The sequence below is a fragment of the Vipera ursinii genome (assembly GCF_947247035.1).
Source record: "Vipera ursinii genome assembly, chromosome: 3".
Classification (NCBI taxonomy): Eukaryota; Metazoa; Chordata; class Lepidosauria; order Squamata; family Viperidae; genus Vipera; species Vipera ursinii.
The window spans coordinates 39,662,993-39,687,037 of record NC_139516.1 but is presented as its reverse complement, the minus strand read 5'-3'; the positions used below and the strand labels follow the sequence as shown (position 1 = coordinate 39,687,037).

General features: G+C 38.4%; 1 protein-coding gene across 1 annotated transcript in view; it reads right to left on the bottom strand.

Moving 5' to 3' along the window:
* KCND3 (potassium voltage-gated channel subfamily D member 3) overlaps positions 1–24,045 on the bottom strand; it is a gene marked incomplete at both ends in the record, with an annotated part of 313,047 nt that overhangs the window by 60,456 nt on the left and 228,546 nt on the right. Inside the window, one exon of the mRNA XM_083360647.1 lies at positions 8,774–8,936. Coding sequence (XP_083216773.1) covers positions 8,774–8,936 — 163 coding nt within the window. The remainder of the gene's footprint in view (positions 1–8,773; positions 8,937–24,045) is intronic.

Here is a 24,045-nt window from a genome sequence, read left to right as displayed (position 1 = left end):
ACCATGTTGTGTGGAAATACCTTATAAATAGATACCATGAACAGTGTATCATGAACTCTGTTTTCAACTTCATGATCACTCAGTTGTGGCATTGTAGATCCATTCCTCAGCTATCCTGCTTTATGGATTTGATTTGTTTTGATTTCTATTTTGACTTTCTCATCATCTGAGTCTCAAAAGCCAAAGAACAGCTTCTTATTTTATTTCAGATTCTGCTGCTTATTCCCATTCGAAGTCCCTGCATAGTTTTTCATGCTCCAGCCCTGCTTTCACCTTGGTTTCTGGATCTGAGGATCAGCATGATCAGTTCTTTGCCTGTTTCCATTCACATCTCCATTCCAGTCTTGAATTGATAGACTTCTGGCTTTGCATTCCCCCACAGATTATAAGAACTTTAGATGAATTCAACCATGAAATCATGTCCCTTTAATATCTTTAATAAGGTAAGCATCAGCCTCTGGATGTAAAATTTCTTTCAAGTTCTTTTTTCTTTTATACAAAAGCAAGGAAGAATTCATAGAAATATGGATACAAAACTATGATAAAACTATAAGCTTTCTTTTTAATGTAATAACACAACAACACAAATCTACAAAAGAAAAGGAGATTCCTTCCAAGGTTTATATGTGGATAAATAATATATCATTTTAAAAGTATCTGTTAGCCAGTCATTCCAGAACTGATAGCAATATGGAATGAGCACTTTTCTAGTTATTTTTCTAGTTATTTATCTAGTTGCAAATGGTGGAAAACATAATAATTAAAAAGTGGGATGTAAGATGTATAAAACTCCTCAAATTTCATGAGTACTCTCCACAGCATCTTCAAATAGGTTTTAATGAATTGGTTTGGTTCCATGTTTACTGGAATATTTGCTGTGTGAAAATTATTTGCCTATTTACATTTAGAGTCTCTGAGCTTAGAGAGCACCAAGGACTCCACAGCTCCTGAGCTATGTATGTTCTCTTCTATTGTTTATGCATAGTATAGTTTATTTAATTCAGGAATTTATTTCAGCATAGTGAGAATTAGAAATTTAAATATGATGAGAAAGTATTGTGTGTGTGTGTGTGTGTGTGTGTGTGTGTGAGAGAGAGAGAGAGAGAGAGAGAGAGAGAGAGAGAGAGAGAGAGAGAGAGAGAGAACAACATTGGTAAGACCAGCAATCAATCACCTTAGCATGAAGTTAATAACAAAGAAAATTGAGTGTCAGAAAGTAAGTGTATTGGGGGATTATAAATTACTGACAGTTTTGGATAGGGAAAGAAGCAGGTTGGGGAATACAGTTTTGTTTAACCTAAGCACTGAATTCATATTTCAAAGGTTGATGTTACTTATAAACTATATTGTAAAAGATATAGGATTTTTGCATGGATATATCTGCTGGCTAAAGCAGTATACTGTATATTATTGCTTAATAAGAGGAGCTGATAAAGCTTCCCTTTAAGATATAGGGAACAAATTTTGATCATTACATAAAAAATAATGTGCAATATTGACTCTGAATACTGATCTTGAAAAGCTAAGCACGGTCAAATCTGTCTATTACTTTTTGGAAGACTATGAAGAAATCCCATGGCTGTAGCTAGACTAGCATGTTGAAAAAACATCCCAGAAGAAGGCAATTAACCACATTTATATTGTGGAGAAGAAAACCACGTGTTCATATTATCACTCAAAATAGAGTTCAACTTGAAAAATAGAGAAGTGATTGTAATAATTGCTACTTCGGGGTTTTAGTATAAATATTCCTGGATTCAGGAATTAAATAACCCTCTGGACAGCTGATACAGTATGGTATCTTTAAGGTAGCTCACTGATCCTGGGAAAGTAAAAGACAACATACAGGAAAATATAACAGATAAAATCATGCAAATCATAAGGAATTGGGGTATCATTTCTCTAGAATAAAATTGTTTTCTGTGAAAAGTATGTATTTTTAGAGTCTGTGTGATCAAAAGGACTATTTTAAGGAAGTGAAGTGCTATTGTTATTGTTGTGTAGCCAGTTCTTTGCAGGCAATAAGCGAGATGGAAGGTTGCAAGCAAGAATATGCTTTATTCAGGCAAACAGGAACAGAACTAAAACAGAGGCTGCTACATAGCTACTTATACAGTTGGCCACTAGGCGGCGGCCAATAGGTTTAAAGGAACCCATTCCCGCCCCAAATCATCCGATGATCTTCTTGGAGACAACAAGTCTGGCTTAGTCAGTGACCTTTACACAGACACACCATTGAGCAACCTTAAGCAGCATTGAAACAGACACGTGAATCAGTTCAAGTAAAAATCCCAATACATTACACCCCTCCCCCCTAGAATATACACACATTATTTAAGAATATAATCTTGTAGATATTGTGGTGGTCTATGTGACCGTTCAGAACGCCTGGGGGATCCAGGCTGCTCCCGCCGGGCTGGGTGAATGAATGAACCTTTATTGTCAAAGTACAACCATGTATACATTGAGATTGGCTGAGCCTCCCTTCATGCCCCCACCCCCAACTTACAGTGACACAAGCCCTCCATCTTATTACACCATGTGAACTAATTGCACAACACACCGGCCTCGCAAGTCAATTATGCATAAAGTTTATAAAAATTATTTCCCGTTCAAAAGCCTAACAACCCATGGATAAAAGCTGTTTTTCAGCCTGTTGTGTGGCTGGCTAAAATCCTACATCTCCTACCCGATTGTAGGAGAGTAAAGAGATACCATCCAGGGTGTAAGTCCAGGATTCTTGGGTTCACATGAGTTGGATTGACTCGAGTTCCTTTGGCCAGCCATTCCTGGTCAGCCCAAACCAAAGTCCAATGAGGTAGCTGTGTCAGCGAAGCTACTGCCTTGTTCAGTTTGACCTCCCCCATCAGGAGACCCATGTTGCACTCCTGGACTGTGTCCATCTATGACCACCTCCCCGTTAAAATGACTGAATGAGTCCTCAGAGCATGTGAACTGCTCTGTTAGGCTGCCGGTTGCCGGCTCTGGTTGCGGACCCACTGTGAGGTCCTCGCTTAGTGGCCACTCTGCAAAACGCCTTTGCAGCTGAACAATATGTCGGCGAATGACTCGACCCCCATCCAGAGCCACCTTGTAGGAAAGAGGTCCCAAGATTTTAACAATTTTACCCGGCACCCACACCCCATCACTCACTTGCAACCCCCTTGTGTGTGCAGTGTCTGCTGCTACCCGGTCAGGATGCAACCTATCCAATTTTGTGATTAATCTTCTTCCCCAGTGAACCTGTGCTGGGCTTTTGCCTGTTTCTGTGCAAGGCATAGTGTGCTGGCAAAGCAAGAAATCAGCCAGCCTATGGTGCCAATCCCCTGAAACAATGCGCTTGAGTGACTCTGGGGACAATAACCCTGCTCCCCCATAGAATGCAGCCTTTGTGAGCTGAAAGCTCATGCCTACGTGTGAAGTAGCTCTGGAACTCTGGTCCCGGGCTATTTTACAGCCACCCTGTGTGAACCCATGACAACACCCTGCTTAAAATTCTGTCTGCAGCAGTTTCCGCAGCTACATCCCCAGCATGGAGGGGAAGTTCAGGCAAATCTTGAATTGACAAGATGCGTGCTACTGGAGCTGGAGCTGGTTCCACATGTGGCAATGGCAACCTGCTAAGGCCGTCTGCGTGGCCCATGTCTTTGCCGGGTTTGTGAACCAGCCTGTAGCTGTAGGCTGACATAAAAATGGATCACCTTAACATTCTAGGGGAAAGTATTTGAGGCATCTGCCTATCTGCCGTAAATAACCCAAGCAATGGCTTGTGGTCATTGAAGACTGTGAATTTACGGCTGTACAAATCACTGTGGAATTTTTTAACCCTGGCCACGATGGCGAGAGCCTCTTTGTCAATCTGAGCATAATTTCGCTCAGTCAAGGACAATGTCCTTGAATAGTAAGTGATAGGGAACTGAGTCCCATCACCTGACAAATGGCTTAGTACAGTCCCCACCCCATAAGGGGATGCATCACATGCAATACAAACTGGCAAGTTTTCATTAAAGTGTGTAAGCACTGAATTTGAGGTCAGTAGTGATTTTACTGCTTTAAAACTATTTTCCTGAACCTTAGTCCACTTCCATGGGGAGTTCTTGTCTAAGAGCCTTGGTGGAGCAGTGGGCTAATGCCTCCTTAATTAACACCAGCTGCCTGCAATTAGTGCAGGTTTGAGTCCCACCAGGCTCAAGGTTGACTCAGCCTTCCATCCTTCCGAGGTAGGTAAAATGAGGACCCAGATTATTGGGGGCAATAAGCTGACTTTGTAAAAATGCTGCTTGGGTCCCCCCGAAAGCCCTAATAAGCAGGCATATACATAGAATGAAGGCTATTGCTAAGCACATTGATTTGTGCTTCTTAGATTGTAAGCCGCCCTGAGTCTTCAGAGAAGGGCGGGATATAAATGGGTTTAAAAAAAAAAAGAACCGGTGTAATGGCTCTGCCACTGTGGCCTTGTTAGGAAGGAATGCATGGTAAAAATTCAGGAGACCCAGAAATGCCTGGAGCTCTCCTTTGGATCTGGGACTTGGTACCAGCTGAATTGCCTTCAGCTTGGATTCTGCAGGATGGATGCCTTCAGCATCATTACAGAACCCTAAGAATTCAGTGGAAGGGACCCCAATTTTACACTTGTTCCTCTTCAGCTTCAGTCCCGTTGTGTGGAACCGCTGAAGGACAGCTTTAAGCCACCTTGGAAGCACCTCAGTGGACTCACTGGTGATGAGTACATAATCAAAATAGGGGCAGATCCCCAGACTACCCTTAAGTGTACATTCCATGATTCCCTGGAAGATCCCCAGGGCTACGCTAACCCCGAATTGGAGGTGAAATCAAACCTGGGAGACGGAGCCCTGTCTTTCTGTGTCTGTAACACCGCAATGCCTAACTAGAAGCCCAACCACAGCTATGATTCTCTCAATGAAATATATTGTCTATCTTGGTCTCGGCATCTATCCATTACTCTTTCGCTACTAACGTTAGTTTTCAAGTTATCTTCTGACATCACATTATGAAAAACCATACCGATCCTAGCCTAGTTAGTATGTAAAATTGAAATGCATTGGAAGCTCCCTGTCATTGAACTTGTGAGCTTTTGAATGGAAGAATGATCTCTGAATACAATATTTACTGTATGTAACATAATAGAAACTTATTTTTTAAAAGTGGGCAGATAGAGAGTGAAATGGAAGTCAGCAGATGTTTATTTTTTCTCCCTTCTCTTATAGCTCACTCACTTCCATTTGTTAGCCCCTTTTGTGTTTTAACAATAGTGTGTTCGTCATTCTTTGTTGCAGGTAGAAGAAACATCCAATTCATTATGGATCATGTCTCTCTGATTGTCACTTGAATTTATCAGTCAACACTATGATGTGCAAGAGGTCTGCTTCACCCTTTTCTGCAAAAGAGAAGGAGGTGCTGAAGTGCTATTAGAGCTAATTAGAAGAAAGTCAATTACCATAAATTTTTCCCCAGAGGAGTAAAAATGCCAGACAGCCACATTAGCTGTCTTTTGTTATATTTTCAGGTTTACTAAGAACAACATTATTTAATGTTCACTCCATATGTGTGTGTTTGTGTGTGTGTGTGTGTGTGTATGGGAGCTTTCTTAGACTTTGAAATCCAATATTTATAGACTAGCCATTAAAGTGATGATTGCAGTGCAATCTTAGCCTCAAATTATACCTGTAGTAGATCATGGAATCATAGAATTGTGAAATTGGAAGAGACTATGAGGATCATCTAGCCCAAATCTCTAAGTGTGTAGGAAAACCAGTTAAGCGTCCATCTTCTTATTTTTAAAATCACCAATGAGAAAACCCATAATCTCAATAGGTGGAGTGCTTCACTGCTGTACAAAACTTTAATCTGAACAAGAAGTAAGCACCTTCAAGTAAATTAATTATTTCTCTTCCTAGTCCCTGATCATTTCCCCTATGACATCTTTTTACATATCTGCTCTCAGGCCCAGTCTTTTTATCTTCAAACTAAACATCTTGTTCCTTCAGATTGTTCTCACAAGATACATTCTTAAGTTCCTGTCTCATCTTTGTTGTCCTTCTCAGACTCTATTCTAACAGAGTCAGTATTAGGATCACCACTAAATTCTCTGTTCCAGCAGAACAAAATATTATGCTCTATTCCAGCAGAACAAAATATTATGCTCTATTCCAGCAGAACAAAATGTCATGCTAGAAGAAAAATAGCTTAAGCTATATAACTATATAGGTGTAGCCTTTGAATCTTAAGAAAATTGGTCATATACCACAGAACGTGAAGATGCACATTTGGGAGGCTTCCAGTTTGTGCGTGCGGTGCTTCCGGACACGCAGGATCAGTCCGCTTCCTGTTGTCCGTTCTTTCTTTTTTTGGAGCACCCTGAAAAGGGTTGAAAATTGCGCTGGATGGGCGACTACAGTGAGGAGGCCTTCCCTGTGATCGCAGAAGGGCGGCAGCCCTCTGCTTGAATCCGGGACAGCTCCTTTGGCCTGAAGAAGAAGAGACTGGCCATAAAGATGGCCGATCATTAAGCCGCTCCCTGCCGAAAGCCAAAAGCCCTACCTAGCACTAAGAAGCAATCTGGAGGACCTGGGTGAAACTTTACGTTTCTTACTCCCTTAACTATTTTCCTGTGGGACTTTCCTGAAAATTTCTTTCCCCACTTTTTGGCAATGACAGCAAATTAAAGCCAAACTGCAAGAAAAATCTGACAACTTAAAGCCACCAAATGAAATTCTGACCTTAAATGAGGAAATGATAATCCAAGAGCAAATAGAAGAGGTGGAAACAAACACTAAAATAGGAGATTTCAAAGAACAACAAATGCAACCTACAGAGAACCTTAAAGTCCAAATTTCAATGTCAACTACAAAACTTACAAGTCAAAAAGCAATAGCACCTGAAGAAAGCAATATTAAGAGTGAAGACACTAAAGACCTTCAAATGTACTATATTGAGAATTCAACTAATCAAATGACAACTATAACACCAGCTACTACTTTCTACCTAATCCAGATGGAATTGGAAGAAGAAAAAGATGTGACTGATCTAATGACAACTATATTACATCAATCATCAAAACTGAATTATTAAAGCAAAACTTCAATGGTTATAAAGGGGACACTGACATTTGGATACTCTCCCTGGATTCAAATAAGGGGTATAGGAAGAAGGGGAGATACATCTGAGAATTTAAAGACTCCAAAAGGGAAGCCTGATTGGCACAAAAGGAAGGCAAGAGTTAGATTTAAAAAAATGAACTTGTTTCTTTTTTGGGATTCCTAAAGATAGAGTATAAAAATACCTTTTAATGGATTAAGGGGAATCTCTAAAAAATATAACTGATTTTACATTTAGGTTTTAGATATGTAAGGGAAAACAAAATTAAGCTTTTAGAATATAATTCTGAACTATATTATAGAATTTGGAATGATATATCTAAAGATAGTATTTTAACAATTGATGTACGGTTAAGATGACTTATAGAATATATTCGTTGTAATGACATAGATAGAAACTCATCTTGTATTTAATTTTTAAAAGAAACTTATTAGAATCGATATATATTATAGAATTTGGAAAGATATAAGATATTTTGATATAAGGGGTGAATTGTTAAGATAATAAATAGATGATATTGGTAAAAATAAAAATGTTTTGAAATGAATAATGTAAGTTTTGTAGACAGGATAATTACTTTTTATTGAAAGAGGGAAATGTGGGTCAACCAAAAGTAAGCTTTCTTTCATTTAATATAGGCTACTTTAGATTACTTCATTGCAATTACTGTAGGTAAAACCTAAAAACAGGATATTGATATGTATTAGTGAAAATATATTGAAAATTCTTTTAATTGACTAGGATACAATTAGAAATGTATTAATTTGATTAATTTGACTAGGTTATAACTAAGGGAAGCGGAGAGGGAATTTTTGTTGATGTAACCTGAGTTATGTACAAATAACCTGTTATTTGATATTGTTTACCTTTGATTACCCAACCACTGCATTGCTTCACAAATATTTGAATGTAAATAGTATAAAATTAATAAAACTTATAATAATAAAAAAGAAGATGCACATTTGGATATGGCATAAAGATAAATACTTTTTCAGAGTGGCTAACCACCTTACCTCAGATGATGGATACAATCTGAAGAAAGATTTGAATAATGAAATAAGGGCCAGGAGGGATGACGGATAATTTGACTCAGTTCTGAAGAAGCACAGTGGGAGATAAGTGTAAGCAGAAGACAGATCCAAATTCCAAAAATGATGGTACTTCCTCCTAGTTTTTGCACAAAACTCTCACACACCAACTTATAATGACTACGTTTTATTGTGAGAAAATGTAAAGGCAACAAGAGCTTTAGAGAATCCTACCTGTCACTAATGTAGCTTGCTTTCACATTCATTATCTGAAAATTGTGACAGTTCAGAATTTGATGTTAAGTAATTATGATAATTATAATGATAATAGTTACAAAACACCTGAGTTCACCTTTATGACTGCCACAGCAACTGAGGTGTTTTCAGAAATTTATGCTTCTGTTTAGGATCTTTCTGCCTGAACAAATTAACCTTGTTAAGAGAAAAAAAAACAGGTGTAAGAGAGATAAAACCTGAGTTCCTAAAACAGACTAAAGGTGATAACTTATTCTGGATGCCCCATTCATATCATAATGAATGCATAATATTCATAGAAACACCAATGCAAGCTAGTGTAAGTAGAATCAGACTAAAATATGTTTATTGTAGCTTTCAGTATATCTTACCTTTTGTGCTCGTCGCTTGTCAGCTCTTTGATTCTGATGATAAATTCGGCTGAAATTGGAAACAATAACTGGGACAGGAAGGGCAATGACAAGCACACCGCTCAGTGAACAAATGGAACCAAATATCTTGCCAGCAATTGTCTTGGGCACCATATCTCCATAACTGGTATGGGGAAAAAGAGACAAATAAGATAGCAGTGTTAGTACAAAGCAAAGCACATGTAAACACTGGCTAATCTGATAATGTTGAGAAATGCTTCTCAACCTCAGCAACTTTAAGATGTGTGGACTACAACTCCCAGAAATCCTCAGCCAGCATGGGGCATTCTGGGAGTTGAAATCCACACAGTAAGCAGCTGAGGTGGAGAAACATTGATGTAGAGCAGGCTTTTAATTTTAATTTAATTTAATTAATTTAATTTAATTTAATTAATTTAATTTAATTTAATAACATTTATATACCGCCCTTCTCCCTGAGGACTCAGGGCGGTTCACAGGGCAGAATAAAATAGCAAATACAAACATTAAAAAAAGATTAAACAATTGCCCTAGTTAAAAACAATGGAAATACAGCGCTAAAAACCCCAAGAAAAATTAAAAGACCAAAGATAAAACAACCCCAGCAATCCCCATCTGTTCCATGGAATTCTGAGATTCCACAAGAATTTGATGGGATTCTATAAGTGAAAATGCACTCATATGCAATCTAGAGGCTTGTACTGAGTCAAATTAACTCCCCAAAATTGCATAAATTGGGTATGGGAAGCTCTCTGAACATTCTGGTAACATAAAAGGTTCTGCTGAATTTACTTTAAATTTCCTACACTCTTTATTGAGTCTTAGCTTGTCTTCATTTAGTGTGGTGAGAGCTTACCTAGGTAACAACCTGCTCCATCAGATGTTCCACTTAGCACTTCTGCAGAATAAACCCCTGTGGCCCAAGATATAAAAGCAATCTTGAGCTCTGTAAAAATGACATATGATGCATTATCCCATATTTGCTTTGTTTACATTAACAACAAATTCATGGTGATGGATGTGCTATTTAAGCTTTTACCTGATTTTCCTCAAGCCACTCTGAATCTAGTTTTTGGCAAAAATGAGATGACTTCACATTTTGCATCAATTTTTCTAGCTTCGTGAATTCTAAGCCAGGGGATATGTCACAATTTTCAGTTACTTTCCAAAGTCTTTATGTCTAAAGTTTTTTAAAAATCTAAATGCAGCCCCATATATACTTACTGACCTGTACAGCATTAATATAAGCAAAAATGCACAAAGCAAGAATATAATTCCATTTTCAGGTAATAGTTCAATGTTCAATTGCCTCTGCTGTAGATTGTTATAATGGATGTTGTAATTTTGAAGTCTAGGGGTCACTTTTCTATCTTCATTCATGTAGTAAACTATCTGTACTGGCCCAATCCCACCTGGGTATATATGGTGGATTTTAATTCTCCTAATCTATAGTCAGTACAACCAGTAAGCAAAATTGAGCTAATACAGAAACCTGACAATAAAAATCATTCTCCTTACATCAAACCTTCACAATCAACCCAGAGACACACTAATTACAGTAGTGGCCAAAATTGTGGAAACCTTTTGGGAAAAGTGTACAGTAGAAATGTCACCTTTGGCTAAGTTTCCACCAATTTTTCTTCTACAGTAATTTCTTTATAACTGTAGCCTTGTTCACTTAATAATACTATTTTATATAGTTTTCTGGGCAACCCAACCAGTCAACTCTTTGCACAATTACTTTAATTTTATTACTTTTTACAAGCTCACTAAATGAAAAAAAACCCAACCAACTTGATAGCAGTCACATAACAAATGTCCTCTTCTCAGCTTCAATACATGACATCAATAACTGAATCCTACTGTGATCTGATTGGCTCATTGCCAAAGCAAGATGACACCTGATTGGCTCTCTAAACACTCATGCTCATTGGCTACAATCAGATGAAGGAAAGCTACCTGATATCAACCTAAGCAAGCTGTGCTTCCTTTTTCTGGTTATTTGGCTGTAACTTTTCATAGAATACTGTACAGATAATTGAACAAACTATGTTGCATTACATTCTTGATTAAATTATCTTTCCATTGATATATAATGTTATGGTACTACTCCAAAAAAAGTGGTGTTATTTGCCATCAAATCTCAAAAATACACTTTTCCCAAAAGGTTTCATAGTTTTGGCCACTACTGTAGAAGGTCTGTGAGAATCTTTGATCTGAAGATAGCTTGACTGAACTTCATCTTCAAACTGAATTTTTCAATTAAATTTCCAGATAGGTTTACTGCATTGAACCAATTCAAGTGACTCCAACTTTGAATAGAATTATTTCAGTTCAAGATGTATATATACAACAAATTAAACTGAATTACTGTTTCATGTAAGACTTGGGAGTATATCCCTATTAATTGACTGAAAGTAGTGAAAAACAAATGCACATTTTAAAATACATTGTAAGATTAATTCCTTTTGTTGCCATCCCAATGCCAGCATTTTGAGGTAGACCAGGTCAAGAAACACATAGTACACTAATTTGATGTAATAACAAAATCATGAAAATCTGAAAGTTTTCTCCCAATCCCTCTTTTGCTAAAAAGAATCAAGTTTCCATCTTGCCCTCTCTTTCTTCCCAGGACTAAGTGGATGTCCAGCTAACTATGTTTGCATTCTTTCTTCAAAGTTTTGCTCCTCCACAACTATCAGTAGTGAAATCAGTACAACATATTAAATGTCAAAAGGTTTGTTTAACACAACACATTTTTCATTCCCTCCTTTCAAGTTAATCTTATGGCAGGACAGAAGGACCAATAACACACCAATCCACTGGCTGGACAATCTTCAAAATCAAGTGTGGATCTTTCTTTCCAGATAAGTATAAGGTCAAGCATTGCTACATGAATTAGAACGCAGAATCTTCCAGCAATATAAATACTCTCAAAATTAACCACAAAAATGTATCAGTGACATTACACCTACTCAATCTGTAATGTATTATCCAGATTTTTCTCAAGGGCTTATAATCAATGCCTATTTTTCCTGAAAGTTTTTTGGGATGCCTATAAAAATGTTTAATACTTCTTTACAAAAGTATAACTACCAGCTTATTGATCACATTCCCCAGGATTTGTAGACCATTGCAAGAGTACAAATTAGTTCATACCTTCTAGATTTACTAGAATTGCTCCCTGTTAGAAAACTGAAGCACCTCTCTGCTTGGATCAATAGTATTTAAAAGCATAGGAAATAGTATGTCTTATAAAACAGACACAGCAGAAAAACAATCTTGGAAGAAGCCTTTTATTCATTTTTTCCCCAGTCATATTATGTAAGTATTAAGTAAACACTTTTAAAATGTTTACCTTTCTTAAGATTGCGTATGCATCCATGTATAATACTTTTTTAAAAAAGATAAAGAGAAATAAAAAAATTCTACTAAATGTCAATACTTAGAATATGAGTTCTAAAGCTTATGTAAATATACACTGTAAATCAATTGGAGAACAAAGAAGGGGAAAGTAAAAAATTAAATATAAATAAATATTTATATTGCTTTTAGGATTTTTTTGTTTTTTTTCTCTTCTAACAATGATAAATAATAATATAGTGGAGATTTTGCTGTTAGGCTGTAACCATTCTTTGTATGTTTTAGCTTCCACTCCCCTAATCATTCTTGTTACTCTTCTCTGGACTCTTTTCAGAGTCTCAACATCTTTTTTATATTGTGATGACCAGAACTGAATGCAGTACTCTACGTGTAGTATTTTTTATTTGCACATACATGGTAGCTAGGTTGCTACCACTGCTGCTGCTGCTAGTCCATGTAGCCAGAAGGTTGAGGACCTCTGTTGTATAGAATCTACTTTTCTATTTGTTTCTATCTTTTCTGGAATCAGACAATTATGGCCCAGGATTGCTTGTAGCCTTGGGGAGCCCTTTTAGTGACTGCCTGGACCCTCTCTAACCATGATTGTGGAGAATTTAAATAATGTTTTCTTGCCTTTTTGACCTGAAAATGTGTTATATGCCAGACAATTATGGTGAAATCATGTCTATAAGGTCACAAGGAATTGGAAGAGTTTGTATAAAAACAATGCTCTAAAATAGAAAGGTAAAGGTTTCCCCTGTCAGTGGTGTCTGACTCTAGAGGGTGATATTCATTTCCAATTCACAGCCGAAGTGCCAGAGTTGTCCAAAGATGCTTCCGTGGTCATGTGCCGGCACGACTATGTGCTGAAAGCACATGGAACAGTGTTAATAGGAATATCATTTAAGTACACAGAAACCCTCAAAATCCTCTCTCCATCAAATAGCTCTGGTCACTTGTATGACGTGGTTTTACACACTTTGAGGTTCTTATTTTCCCTAATATTTTAGGCCTTGCTCTTGCCCAGAAAAAGGTTTGCTCAGAAGAATCATACCATTTTTACCTGCATCAACTATTGCTGATACAAGGATAGAATGATTTATTCTATTTTGCAGGATCCAATCTGTGTTGGTCACTGGGACAGGGATTCAGTCTTCTGAGCTTTCAGACTCATACTGGAGCCCATCCTCGGGGAACTTCCTTCTCACCAAAATATGACCAATCCAGACTGGATCATGCAAATCCCAGTTTATCCCAGATTACCCTGGGACATTTATATCTGCCTTCATTTGTATTCTCTTTTGTGCCAAAACAAAGCATTGGACTGGATATATATTTATGATAGAATAACATGAGAGTGACTATCAGTGCAAACAATGAGGAATAATGATACAGAAAAGGAAGTTGTTAAGAATTGTAGATATAGTTAGTGCAGAATATTTGTTTTAATGTAACCAGACTCATTTCACCCTATAGAAACTGAAATTCTTACTTAATCACTACTACTTTCATCCATTCTAACTGGGGTACAAAGCTTGTTTTGCAATGAATTGGATCTTGCAAATGTTCATATGGTGTTCTTATTCTATTCAGATTGTTCTCTCAACCTCAACCTTTTGCAATTATTTTAAAATTCAACCTTATTTTTACTGAACTAAATCCAGTTGATAGTTGATTGATAATATTGTCTAGGGATAATTTTCTATTTTTCACTAATACATTAAACAATTAGAACTAAAAAGTAATTAAAAAGAATATGAACAACAACAACATCAAGAGCTCTGGTGACACAGTGGGTAGAATGCAGGATTGCAGAGAAACTCTGCCCAAAGCCTGGAGTTCAATCTTGATGGGGTTCAAGGTTGACTCAGCCTTCCATCTTCCAACATTGGTAAATTGAGGATCCAGATTGTTGGGGGTGATATGCTGACTCTGTAAACTGCCCAGAGAGCACTATAAAGTGCTATGGGGTGGTATATAAGTCATTGCTATTGTAATTTGAAAGTCAGCCAAGACTATTTTTTATTAAACATGAAATAGTCTTATAACATATATAAAAGGATGGGGGTATTCTGACCAATCACTTCATAGTAACCATGGAAAACTCTTCAGATTTCTTTGTATCTTTTACTGGTTTTATCATCTAAGAGTTCTGGGACATATTAAGTCTAATGTAGATCCAGTATGGCATAGTATGTAGAGTGCTGGATTGCAACCCAGGAGATCCATTTGATTATGAATTACCATTTGACCTTCGTTACTGTGGGCCAGTTATTTTTCCCAGGATTGTTACTGGGAAGTTAGGGTCTGAGAGCTGAATTCATATTTGCATCTTAATTTTCTGAGAAAAGTCGATTATTTCTCTAAGAAATCCATAAATAATAAATGAGCAAACAAATGTACTATAGCTTTAATATTACTTCTAGTTTTTTGCTATAATGGCTAACAAAGCTACCATTTTGGAAATTGTTATGACCTGGTAATATTATATTTAACAGGAACTATCTATAGTAGTGGCCAAAATTGTGGAAACCTTTTGGGAAAAGTGTACAGTAGAAATTCCACCTTTGGTTAAGTTTTCACCAACTTTTCTTCTAATTTCTTTAATAACTGTAGCCTTGTTCACTTAATAATACTATTTTACATCGCTTTCTGGGTAGCCAGTCAACTCTTTGCACCATTACTTTAACTTTATTACGTTTTACAAGCTCACTAAATAATAGCGATCACATAACACACTGACAAATGTCCTCCTCTCAGCTTCAATACATAACATCAATAACTAAATCCTACTGTGATATCAACCTAAGCAAATTGTGCTTCCTTTTTCTGGTTATTTGGCTATAACGTTTCATAGAATACAGTACAGATTATTGAACAAACTATGTTGCATTACATTCTTGATTAAATTATCTTTCCACTGATATATAATTTTATGGTACCACTCAAAAAAAGTGGTGTTATTAGCCATCAAACCTCAAAAATACACTTTTTCCAAAAGGTTTCCACAATTTTGGCCACTACTGTAGTGCAGAGGTTAGCATCTTTTTTCAAATGATGGGCATTGCTGTACCTTCTCATGATATTTGGGTCTGTGAACATTTACAAAATGAGACTCCTGCCTATACATGTTCAGGAGGAAAAAAATGTTCTAAAATTCGAAGAAAGAACCATTCAAAGCTATTCTCCAGTACTTGTCATATTTGAAGTTATGAAGTACAGGTATATAACTATCCATTCTCTTGCATAGCACTGGCTAAAATAAAGAAATGAGCTACATTATATTCAGTGATGAAACCTAGTTGTCATACTTTTTTTCTTCATTTTCAGATAAAAGCAGGGAGAAAATACAGATAAAAAAACCTAAACTGTATCAGAATAAAACTCTAATGCACTGAAGTAATATGAAACTCTACAGTATATAAATGGCATTTTAGAAATAAGTAAAAATGCCAACCAAATGTTCAATTTGCTAGGACAAAAAAGCCAATACCACACCATTTTCAAAATAAAATCAAGACAAAAAAAAGTCAGCAGGGATTTTTAGAGAAGGAAAATGTATCTGGTAAGTATTTTCTAGCACAAGAGTGCACAATTCGCATAATGTCTTGGATCTAATGAGAAAGGCAAAGTATTACTGGTTACAGGCAATGTCCAACAGTTTCCTACGATGCGCAGTCATTTGGATATTGCAAAAGGAACAGATGAATAAAGGAGGCAAAAATGTCAAAGGGAAGCTGAGAAAAATATTTTCTTGAGGGCAAATATTGTTGGACACGGGTAACTTCTTCCAAATCAACATATTTGATGAAATAAGTTTGATTTCCATAAAACACTTTTTGGCCTAATAACCATCCTTGAAATATTTTAGTCAGAGAATTTAAATGGTGAAGAACAGGGGCTAATTAACATTATGCTTGCATCATTGTAGTGAACAGGTGCATGAAAATTATGTTTAAGATGTTCCACACTCAACTATGAGCTCTTAGCTTAAAAAATACATTTGTGATCTATCTATCCACATGGATGCACATACAAATGATTCTCAGGTTTAACTTCTAATCATACAGATAATGATTAACCTGAGTTCTAATATTTCTGGCCACTTTCAGTTCCATCCTGGTAAGAGACCATCCAGGTGCAATGTCTGCAGCTAGGGGCCACCAAGACAAGATATTGCTGGTTGTACCTCTTGCTTTCAATGTTACATGTTTCCTCCTATCAGTTTGTCACTGGGGATATAACTAGTATCTTGGAGAAAGGGCTCACCTCAAAACATAATTGTCTCAGCCAAAACAAGATAGTTGGCAGGTCTGAAGTAAGTTCTGTCTTTATTTTTCAACTCCTTCTAAATATTTACTATGTGTCTAGATTCTTCATTTCAGGAAGGGGCAACACACATCCTTATCTCTGCTACAAGGAAGCATGAAGAAGGCTCCTGATCGTGACTTATAGTGTCTTCTGTTCTCACCCAGCAATGAGATAATATAAAGCTTGTCATTACTCTTATATGGCACATTCATGGTTTAAAGACTCTATAACAGGCGTGTCAAACTGTCAGCCCGCGGGCTGGATGCATCATGGCGAAACTGTACCCACCCCATTGCGGCAATGGAAAAAAAGTCACGATACATCATGACATGTCATGTGACATTGTGAGTTTGACACGCCTGCTGTATAAGATATTGTAAAGTCACTGTTTTGGAAATGGACTGTAAGGTTTTACACTTAGCCTCACAATTGCCCCAGCATTACTCAGGAATTTAAAAGAGCCAAAAGAAACTCCTGAGCTGAGATTTCAGCAAGCAAACAACTTTTATTTTGATCAAAACAGAGTTGGGTGGCCACATTTCTCTTTGTGGCTGGTGGAGAGATGAAGGCAACAACCAGGAAAGATGTCTCCCACCTTTTATACCTTTCCAGAACAAAGAGATCTGGTCTTGGTACTAGGAATCAAAAGGTACAGAAAAATAACTCCTAAATGATGACTCATACACAACAACCCAGGTTCCACCATAACTCCTTTTCCCCCTCCCCTTACCATGCTCTTTTCATGTAAGCAATCACCTGTACCTAAAGCATGAAGCATTTTCATTCCTGTTTTGGCCCGACTCAGGGCTTATCCACAGGACATAGTCAACTTATGACAGCTCATTATTTGTGCAAATTATTCAAATTGCTAATAAAGAATTTGGGAGGCTAAGATGATCATTTCGAACTCTTTATGTTCTCATCAGTTAGTCATACCCTTTATCTGAGATTCGAACCAGGGCTGATTATATATCAGGCAGTGTTCTAACTCCCTGAGCCACGGGTTCTTTCTCTCTTTTATTAGCTGGAAGGCAAGGCAAATGTATGTTTAAGTATTTGTCAAGGCTTTTTGAGTGGACCTTGCTAATTAACTCTTTCATTCCTGTTTTGGCCCGACTCAGGGCTTATCCACAGGACATAGTCAACTTATGACAGCTCATTATTTGTGCAAATTATTCAAATTGCTAATAAAGAATTTGGGAGGCTAAGATGATCATTTCGAACTCTTTATGTTCTCATCAGTTAGTCATACCCTTTATCTGAGATTCGAACCCGGGCTGATTATATATCAGGCAGTGTTCTAACTCCCTGAGCCACGGGTTCTTTCTCTCTTTTATTAGCTGGAAGGCAAGGCAAATGTATGTTTAAGTATTTGTCAAGGCTTTTTGAGTGGACCTTGCTAAAAGAGAGAAAGAACCCGTGGCTCAGGGAGTTAGAACACTGCCTGATATATAATCAGCCCGGGTTCGAATCTCAGATAAAGGGTATGACTAACTGATGAGAACATAAAGAGTTCGAAATGATCATCTTAGCCTCCCAAATTCTTTATTAGCAATTTGAATAATTTGCATATATATATATATATATATATATATATATATATATATATATATATATATATATGTATGTATATATGTTTTCTGAGGTTTTCGCGGGTGCCTGTATGTGGATCCTTGGTTTTTCGGGTTTTTCCCCGCGTAGAACTAAAGGTGTAGGCGCAACGTTTCGACGGAGTCCCATCCGTCATCATCAGGCTTTAGCTTCCTTCTTCTGGGAGAAGCATGTGGCTGTTAGTTCCTCTTTTTTAAACTGCCAGAGGGGGTGTGTTCTGTGGAGGTGTGCTCTGATTGGGTAGGGGACCAAGTGTGTTCTGATTGGGTGGGAGTGTGTTTTGAATGGAGGGTGTGTTCTGATTGGGTGGGGGGGGTGTTCTGAGTGGATGGGCTGGTCTCAGCTGCCAGCTCCAGACCTGAGCTGGTGAGTTGTGCTGCTTTTGTTCGGCTTCATGTTTGTGGTGGTGCCATGTTTTTATAGTGGGTGTCAGTTTGCTTATTGTGTGGTTTGGAGGGGTTTAAAGTGGCTGATGTTGCAGCTGTAGTTAGGTTTCTGTTTTGTGGTTGTGTGTCTTTATTGTTGTGGGTTCGGATTTGCTTTTTGAATGGTTGTGTGGTGGTGATGTCATGTGATGTTATCATGAGTTTGGGTCTGGTATCATTCTTGGTGGTTGGGCCTCGTCTGTCAATCAAGGCGGGTTTCCAAATGGCTGGTAGACGAGAGGTATCATCTCGTGTATTCATGCTGTGGGGGCGTTTTTCTATCTCAATGGCTTCTCTGATTATTCTATTGTTAAAATGTTCAATTTTGGCGATAGTTTTGGTTTTTTTAAAATCAATTTCATGTCCTGTGGCTTCAAAGTGTTGGACCAGGGATGAAGTTTGTTCTCCCTTTCTGAGTGAGTTTTTGTGCTCTTCAATGCGTGCACTTATTCTTCTGTTGGTCTGTCAGATGTATGTGGTGGGGCAGGTGGTGCATGGGATTTCGTATACTCCTTGGTTTTCTAACCCAATTATGTCCTTGGGGTTTCTTAGGATGGTGGATATTTTTCTGTCTGTGTAGAATGCTGTTTTGATGTTGTGTTTTTGGAGGACCTTGCTGATTCTAATTTTGGTCAGGCTGGATTCGACTCCGCATATAATGGTTTCCGTGGGAATGTGTTTGGGGGTGACTGCAAAATTAAATCCTCCTGGACCGAATCAACAGAGACCTCCTCACACTTCACCTCAAACTCAGCAACAAGATCCACCCCACACTTTGGGACAAATTCAAACAAATCGCCGTCTGGAAAGCTGAAACAGAGACTGCCTACAAAACAGACACACACACCAATAAACTCCAAAGACTAAAGGAACGCCAGAAACAAACCCCTCCTCTCCCACAGCAACACATGAAACAAACTGTGCACAACATCTCAGATAGGATTCTCACCAAAGCTGAAACCAACGTTCTGTCTAAAGGATTTAATTTTGCAGTCGCCCCCAAACACATTCCCACGGAAACCATTATATGCGGAGTCGAATCCAGCCTGACCAAAATTAACCCTGATGACGCCAACAAAATCAGACTCGAAGTTACCAACATCCTCTGCACCAGCAAACCACCCAAAAGCAACTTACCCAAAGAGGAACAGACAGCACTACTTAACCTAAAAAATGACACCAGCATAATCATTCTGCCAGCAGACAAAGGCAACGCCACGGTGGTAATGAACTCATCTGACTACCATACCAAATTATCTAACCTACTCCGAGACTCCACATACAAACTCCTCAAGACAGATCCCACCACCTACCTGGAAAAAACCACAAAATCAAAAATAAAAGCCACCCCCATCAGTGAAGAGATCCAGAAAACAATCATTCCCAGAGAAAAATCATCCAGATGTCCTAAGCTCTATGGTCTGCCCAAGATACACAAAGAAGGAACCCCACTCAGACCCATAGTCAGCTCCATAGGCTCACCTCTACAAAATCTAGCCAAATTCCTTGCCAAACAACTACAGCCTTATGCAAATTCCATCACCTCGCACGTACAAAACTCATTCCAATTCATAGAGATCATAAGTAAACTAAACTTACAGCCCTGTGACCTACTTGTGAGCTTCGATGTTGTATCCCTCTTCACCCAAGTGCCAATCAAAGAAGCCTTGACAGCTATCCTAAATAAATACAACCCCCCAAAACACATCCTAGATCTGACCAACCACTGCCTATCTAACACATACTTCATCTACAATGGACAAAGATACAAACAAATGGAAGGAGCACCCATGGGATCACCCCTCTCACCTGTCATCGCAAACCTCTACATGGAACACTTTGAAACCCTCGCTCTAGAAAAATCCAACCACAAACCCAAACTCTGGCTCAGATACGTAGATGACACCTTCGTAATCTGGCCACACGGCAAAGAAAAACTGGATGACTTCCTCATACACCTCAATAGCCTACACCCCAAAATACAATTCACCATGGAAACAGAAGCTAACAATCAACTTCCCTTCCTTGATGTCTTAGTCTACAAGAAATCCAACGGCTCCCTAGGACACACTATCTACCATAAAAAAACACACACAAACCGCTATCTGAACGCACTCTCACACCACCACCCAGCACAGATCAACTCCGTAGCCAAGACACTCATCTCCAGAACAAAACACCTAGCTGACGAACAACACCTAAAAACCGAACTACACACTCTCACTAATGTACTAACAGCCAATGGATTCCAAAGAAACACGATTACCAACTTAATCCGAAGAGAGACACCCATAAAATCCCAAGACAGAGAACAAGAAAATGGCAAAGCCCTCCTCCCATACTTAAAAGGGACCACAGACAGAATCTGTGGTGCCCCCTCAGATATCCCGGACCCAAGCCATTTAGGGCTTTATAGGTCATCACCAGCACCTTGAATATATATATTATAAGGGACGCGGTGGCTCAGTGGGTTAGGACGCTGAGCTTGTCGATCTGAAGGTCGGCATGTTGGTGGGTCAAATCCCGAGTGCCGCGTAACAGAGTGAGCACCTGTTACTCGTCCCAGCTTCTGCCAACCTAGCAGTTCGAAAGCATGTACAAAATGCAAGTAGAAAAATAGGGACATCACCACCACACAACCATTCAAAAAGCAAATCCGAACCCACAACGATAAAGACACACAACCACAAAACAGAAACCTAACTACAGCTGCAACATCAGCCACTTTAAACCCCTCCAAACCACACAATAAGCAAACTGACACCCACTATAAAAACATGGCACCACCACAAACACGAAGCCGAACAAAAGCAGCACAACTCACCAGCTCAGGTCTGGAGCTGGCAGCTGAGACCAGCCCATCCACTCAGAACACCCCCCCACCCAATCAGAACACACCCTCCATTCAAAACACACTCCCACCCAATCAGAACACACTTGGTCCCCTACCCAATTAGAGCACACCTCCACAGAACACACCCCCTCTGGCAGTTTAAAAAAGAGGAACTAACAGCCACATGCTTCTCCCAGAAGAAGGAAGCTAAAGCCTGATGATGACGGATGGGACTCCGTCGAAACGTTGCGCCTACACCTTTAGTTCTACGCGGGGAAAAACCGGAAAAACCAAGGATCCATATATATATATATATATATATACACTTTCAATTCTACGCGGGGAAAAAACCCAAATGACCAAAGATCCACATACAAACACCCGCGAAAACCTCAGAAAACAATATATATATATATATATATATATATATATATATATATATATATATATATATATATATATATATAATTTATTACATTTATATACTGCCCTTTCCCGAAGGACTCAGGGCGGTTTACAGGGTGATTAAAAAACCAAAATACAAAAGTTAAAAACAAATTTTAAAAGAAATTATATGTGTCCCTGTCTAAATAAAACCCCAGTTAAAATAAGATTAATCCTCAGCCTGGGCCAGAGAGCTCAAAGAGCCAGGTCTTCAGGCCCCGGCGGAATGAACGGAGGTCGGGGGCAGTCCTCAGCTCCACTGGCAGCTGGTTCCAAAGGGCAGGCGCCCCCACTGCCCCACTGAGAAGGCCCTAACCCTGGGTGTTACCCACCGGCAATCTCTTACCGGTGGCACCCTGAGAAGACCCTCCCTGTGGGAGCGCACTGGACGAAGGGAGCTTGATGCCGGCAGCAGGTGCTCCCTCAGATATCCCGGACCCAAGCCATTTAGGGCTTTATAGGTCATCACCAGCACCTTGAATATATATATTATAAGGGACGCGGTGGCTCAGTGGGTTAGGACGCTGAGCTTGTCGATCTGAAGGTCGGCATGTTGGTGGGTCAAATCCCGAGTGCCGCGTAACAGAGTGAGCACCTGTTACTCGTCCCAGCTTCTGCCAACCTAGCAGTTCGAAAGCATGTACAAAATGCAAGTAGAAAAATAGGGACCACTACGGTGGGAAGGTAACAGCGTTCTGTGCGCCTTTGGCATCTAGTCATGCCGGCCACATGACCGCGCTGGCTCTTTGGCTTTGAAACGGAGATGAGCACTGGCCCCTAGAGTTGGAAACGACTAGCACGCATGTGTGGGGGAACCTTTACCTTTATTATATATATATATATATATATATATATATATATATATATATATATATATATATATATATATATATATATATATATATATATGTCAAATACTTGTTAACTATTTAGAGGTAAAAACAACTGCCTAATGTGCAATCAGCCCAGGTTCGAATCTCAGAAGGGTATGGCTGACTGATGAAAACTAATAAGTTTGAAATGCATTTCAGTCTCCCTTAATTCTTTGTTAGTAATTTACATACATACATACATACATACATACATACATACATACATATATATATACACACACACATACACACACACACACACATATATATACACTGTATGATTACAAAGTATCACTACTAATATCAATATTACTAACATCAACCTTAAACATAATAAAATCCCTTCAGACAATACAAACATTGTCTGGAAATATAAAGAAGGCTATGGTATTGACTTTTGAGTTTTCAAAGCTACCAAACTGTATGCAAAAGAGTTTTCTCAAAATGTATCTTTGGGAGAGGAGTTGCAGTTGGGTATGGAGAACTTGCTTTGAAGGTAGATATGTTCAACCTTTGCTAATATAGACAAAGTTTAATTAGACAGAATAATGATCTGATTTGGAATAATTTTCTGTGTGAAAAGTAAAAGCATATGACTGTAGAAAGGGACATGAACTATATTCTAAAACTCATTTTTGTGGGGAGATATTTCCAATTTTTCATATTCATAAGGGGGAATGGTGATTGGTATTATAATGAGCCCTCAGAGTCAGGTCAGTATGTAATGGTTCCATTGCATGCAGTTATTACTGTATAACCCCAAACTGTACATACAAGCTGAATGTTCCTTTTTAAAAAATAAGACTCCCACAGTTAACTCCCAGGCCTGAATATCCAATCTGTACCCAAATACATAAGTAACATCATCGTCCAAACACTGTTCTTGTTTGCCAAAACATTGCCTATAGTTGACCTAAGCAAATGCAAAGACACCTTTTCTTTTTGTAAATAATGTAAAGGTACCAAATATAAAACATATCAGAAAACAAAACAATTTGCAAAGGAAAAACTGAAGGACTTTTATTTATTTTTCATGTGTTTCCCCACAGTGTCCCTTTAATACTGCAGCTGTTTGATTATTTGATTTGGCGAGAGGGTTTATAAATAAAATGCTAGCAAGAGTCTCAGCTTTTCCCCTCTGGCAGTTGAGCAGTGAATAAATACTTTTCAGAGGTACTATGAATGGCGAAATCTGATATTTCTCATTTCCTTGTGGGTATCACAGCTGTTAACTGATAATGCACAGAAATACTGTAAACCAAAAATGTGCAGATCAGTCCACTATTGAAAGCTATTACATTGTTTTAATTTTCTAACAGGATTACTAGGATGGTGTCTTACTGTTTTATAGGCTGTTAGTCCCCTTTTGAACAATCCTTGATCACAATTCTGCTT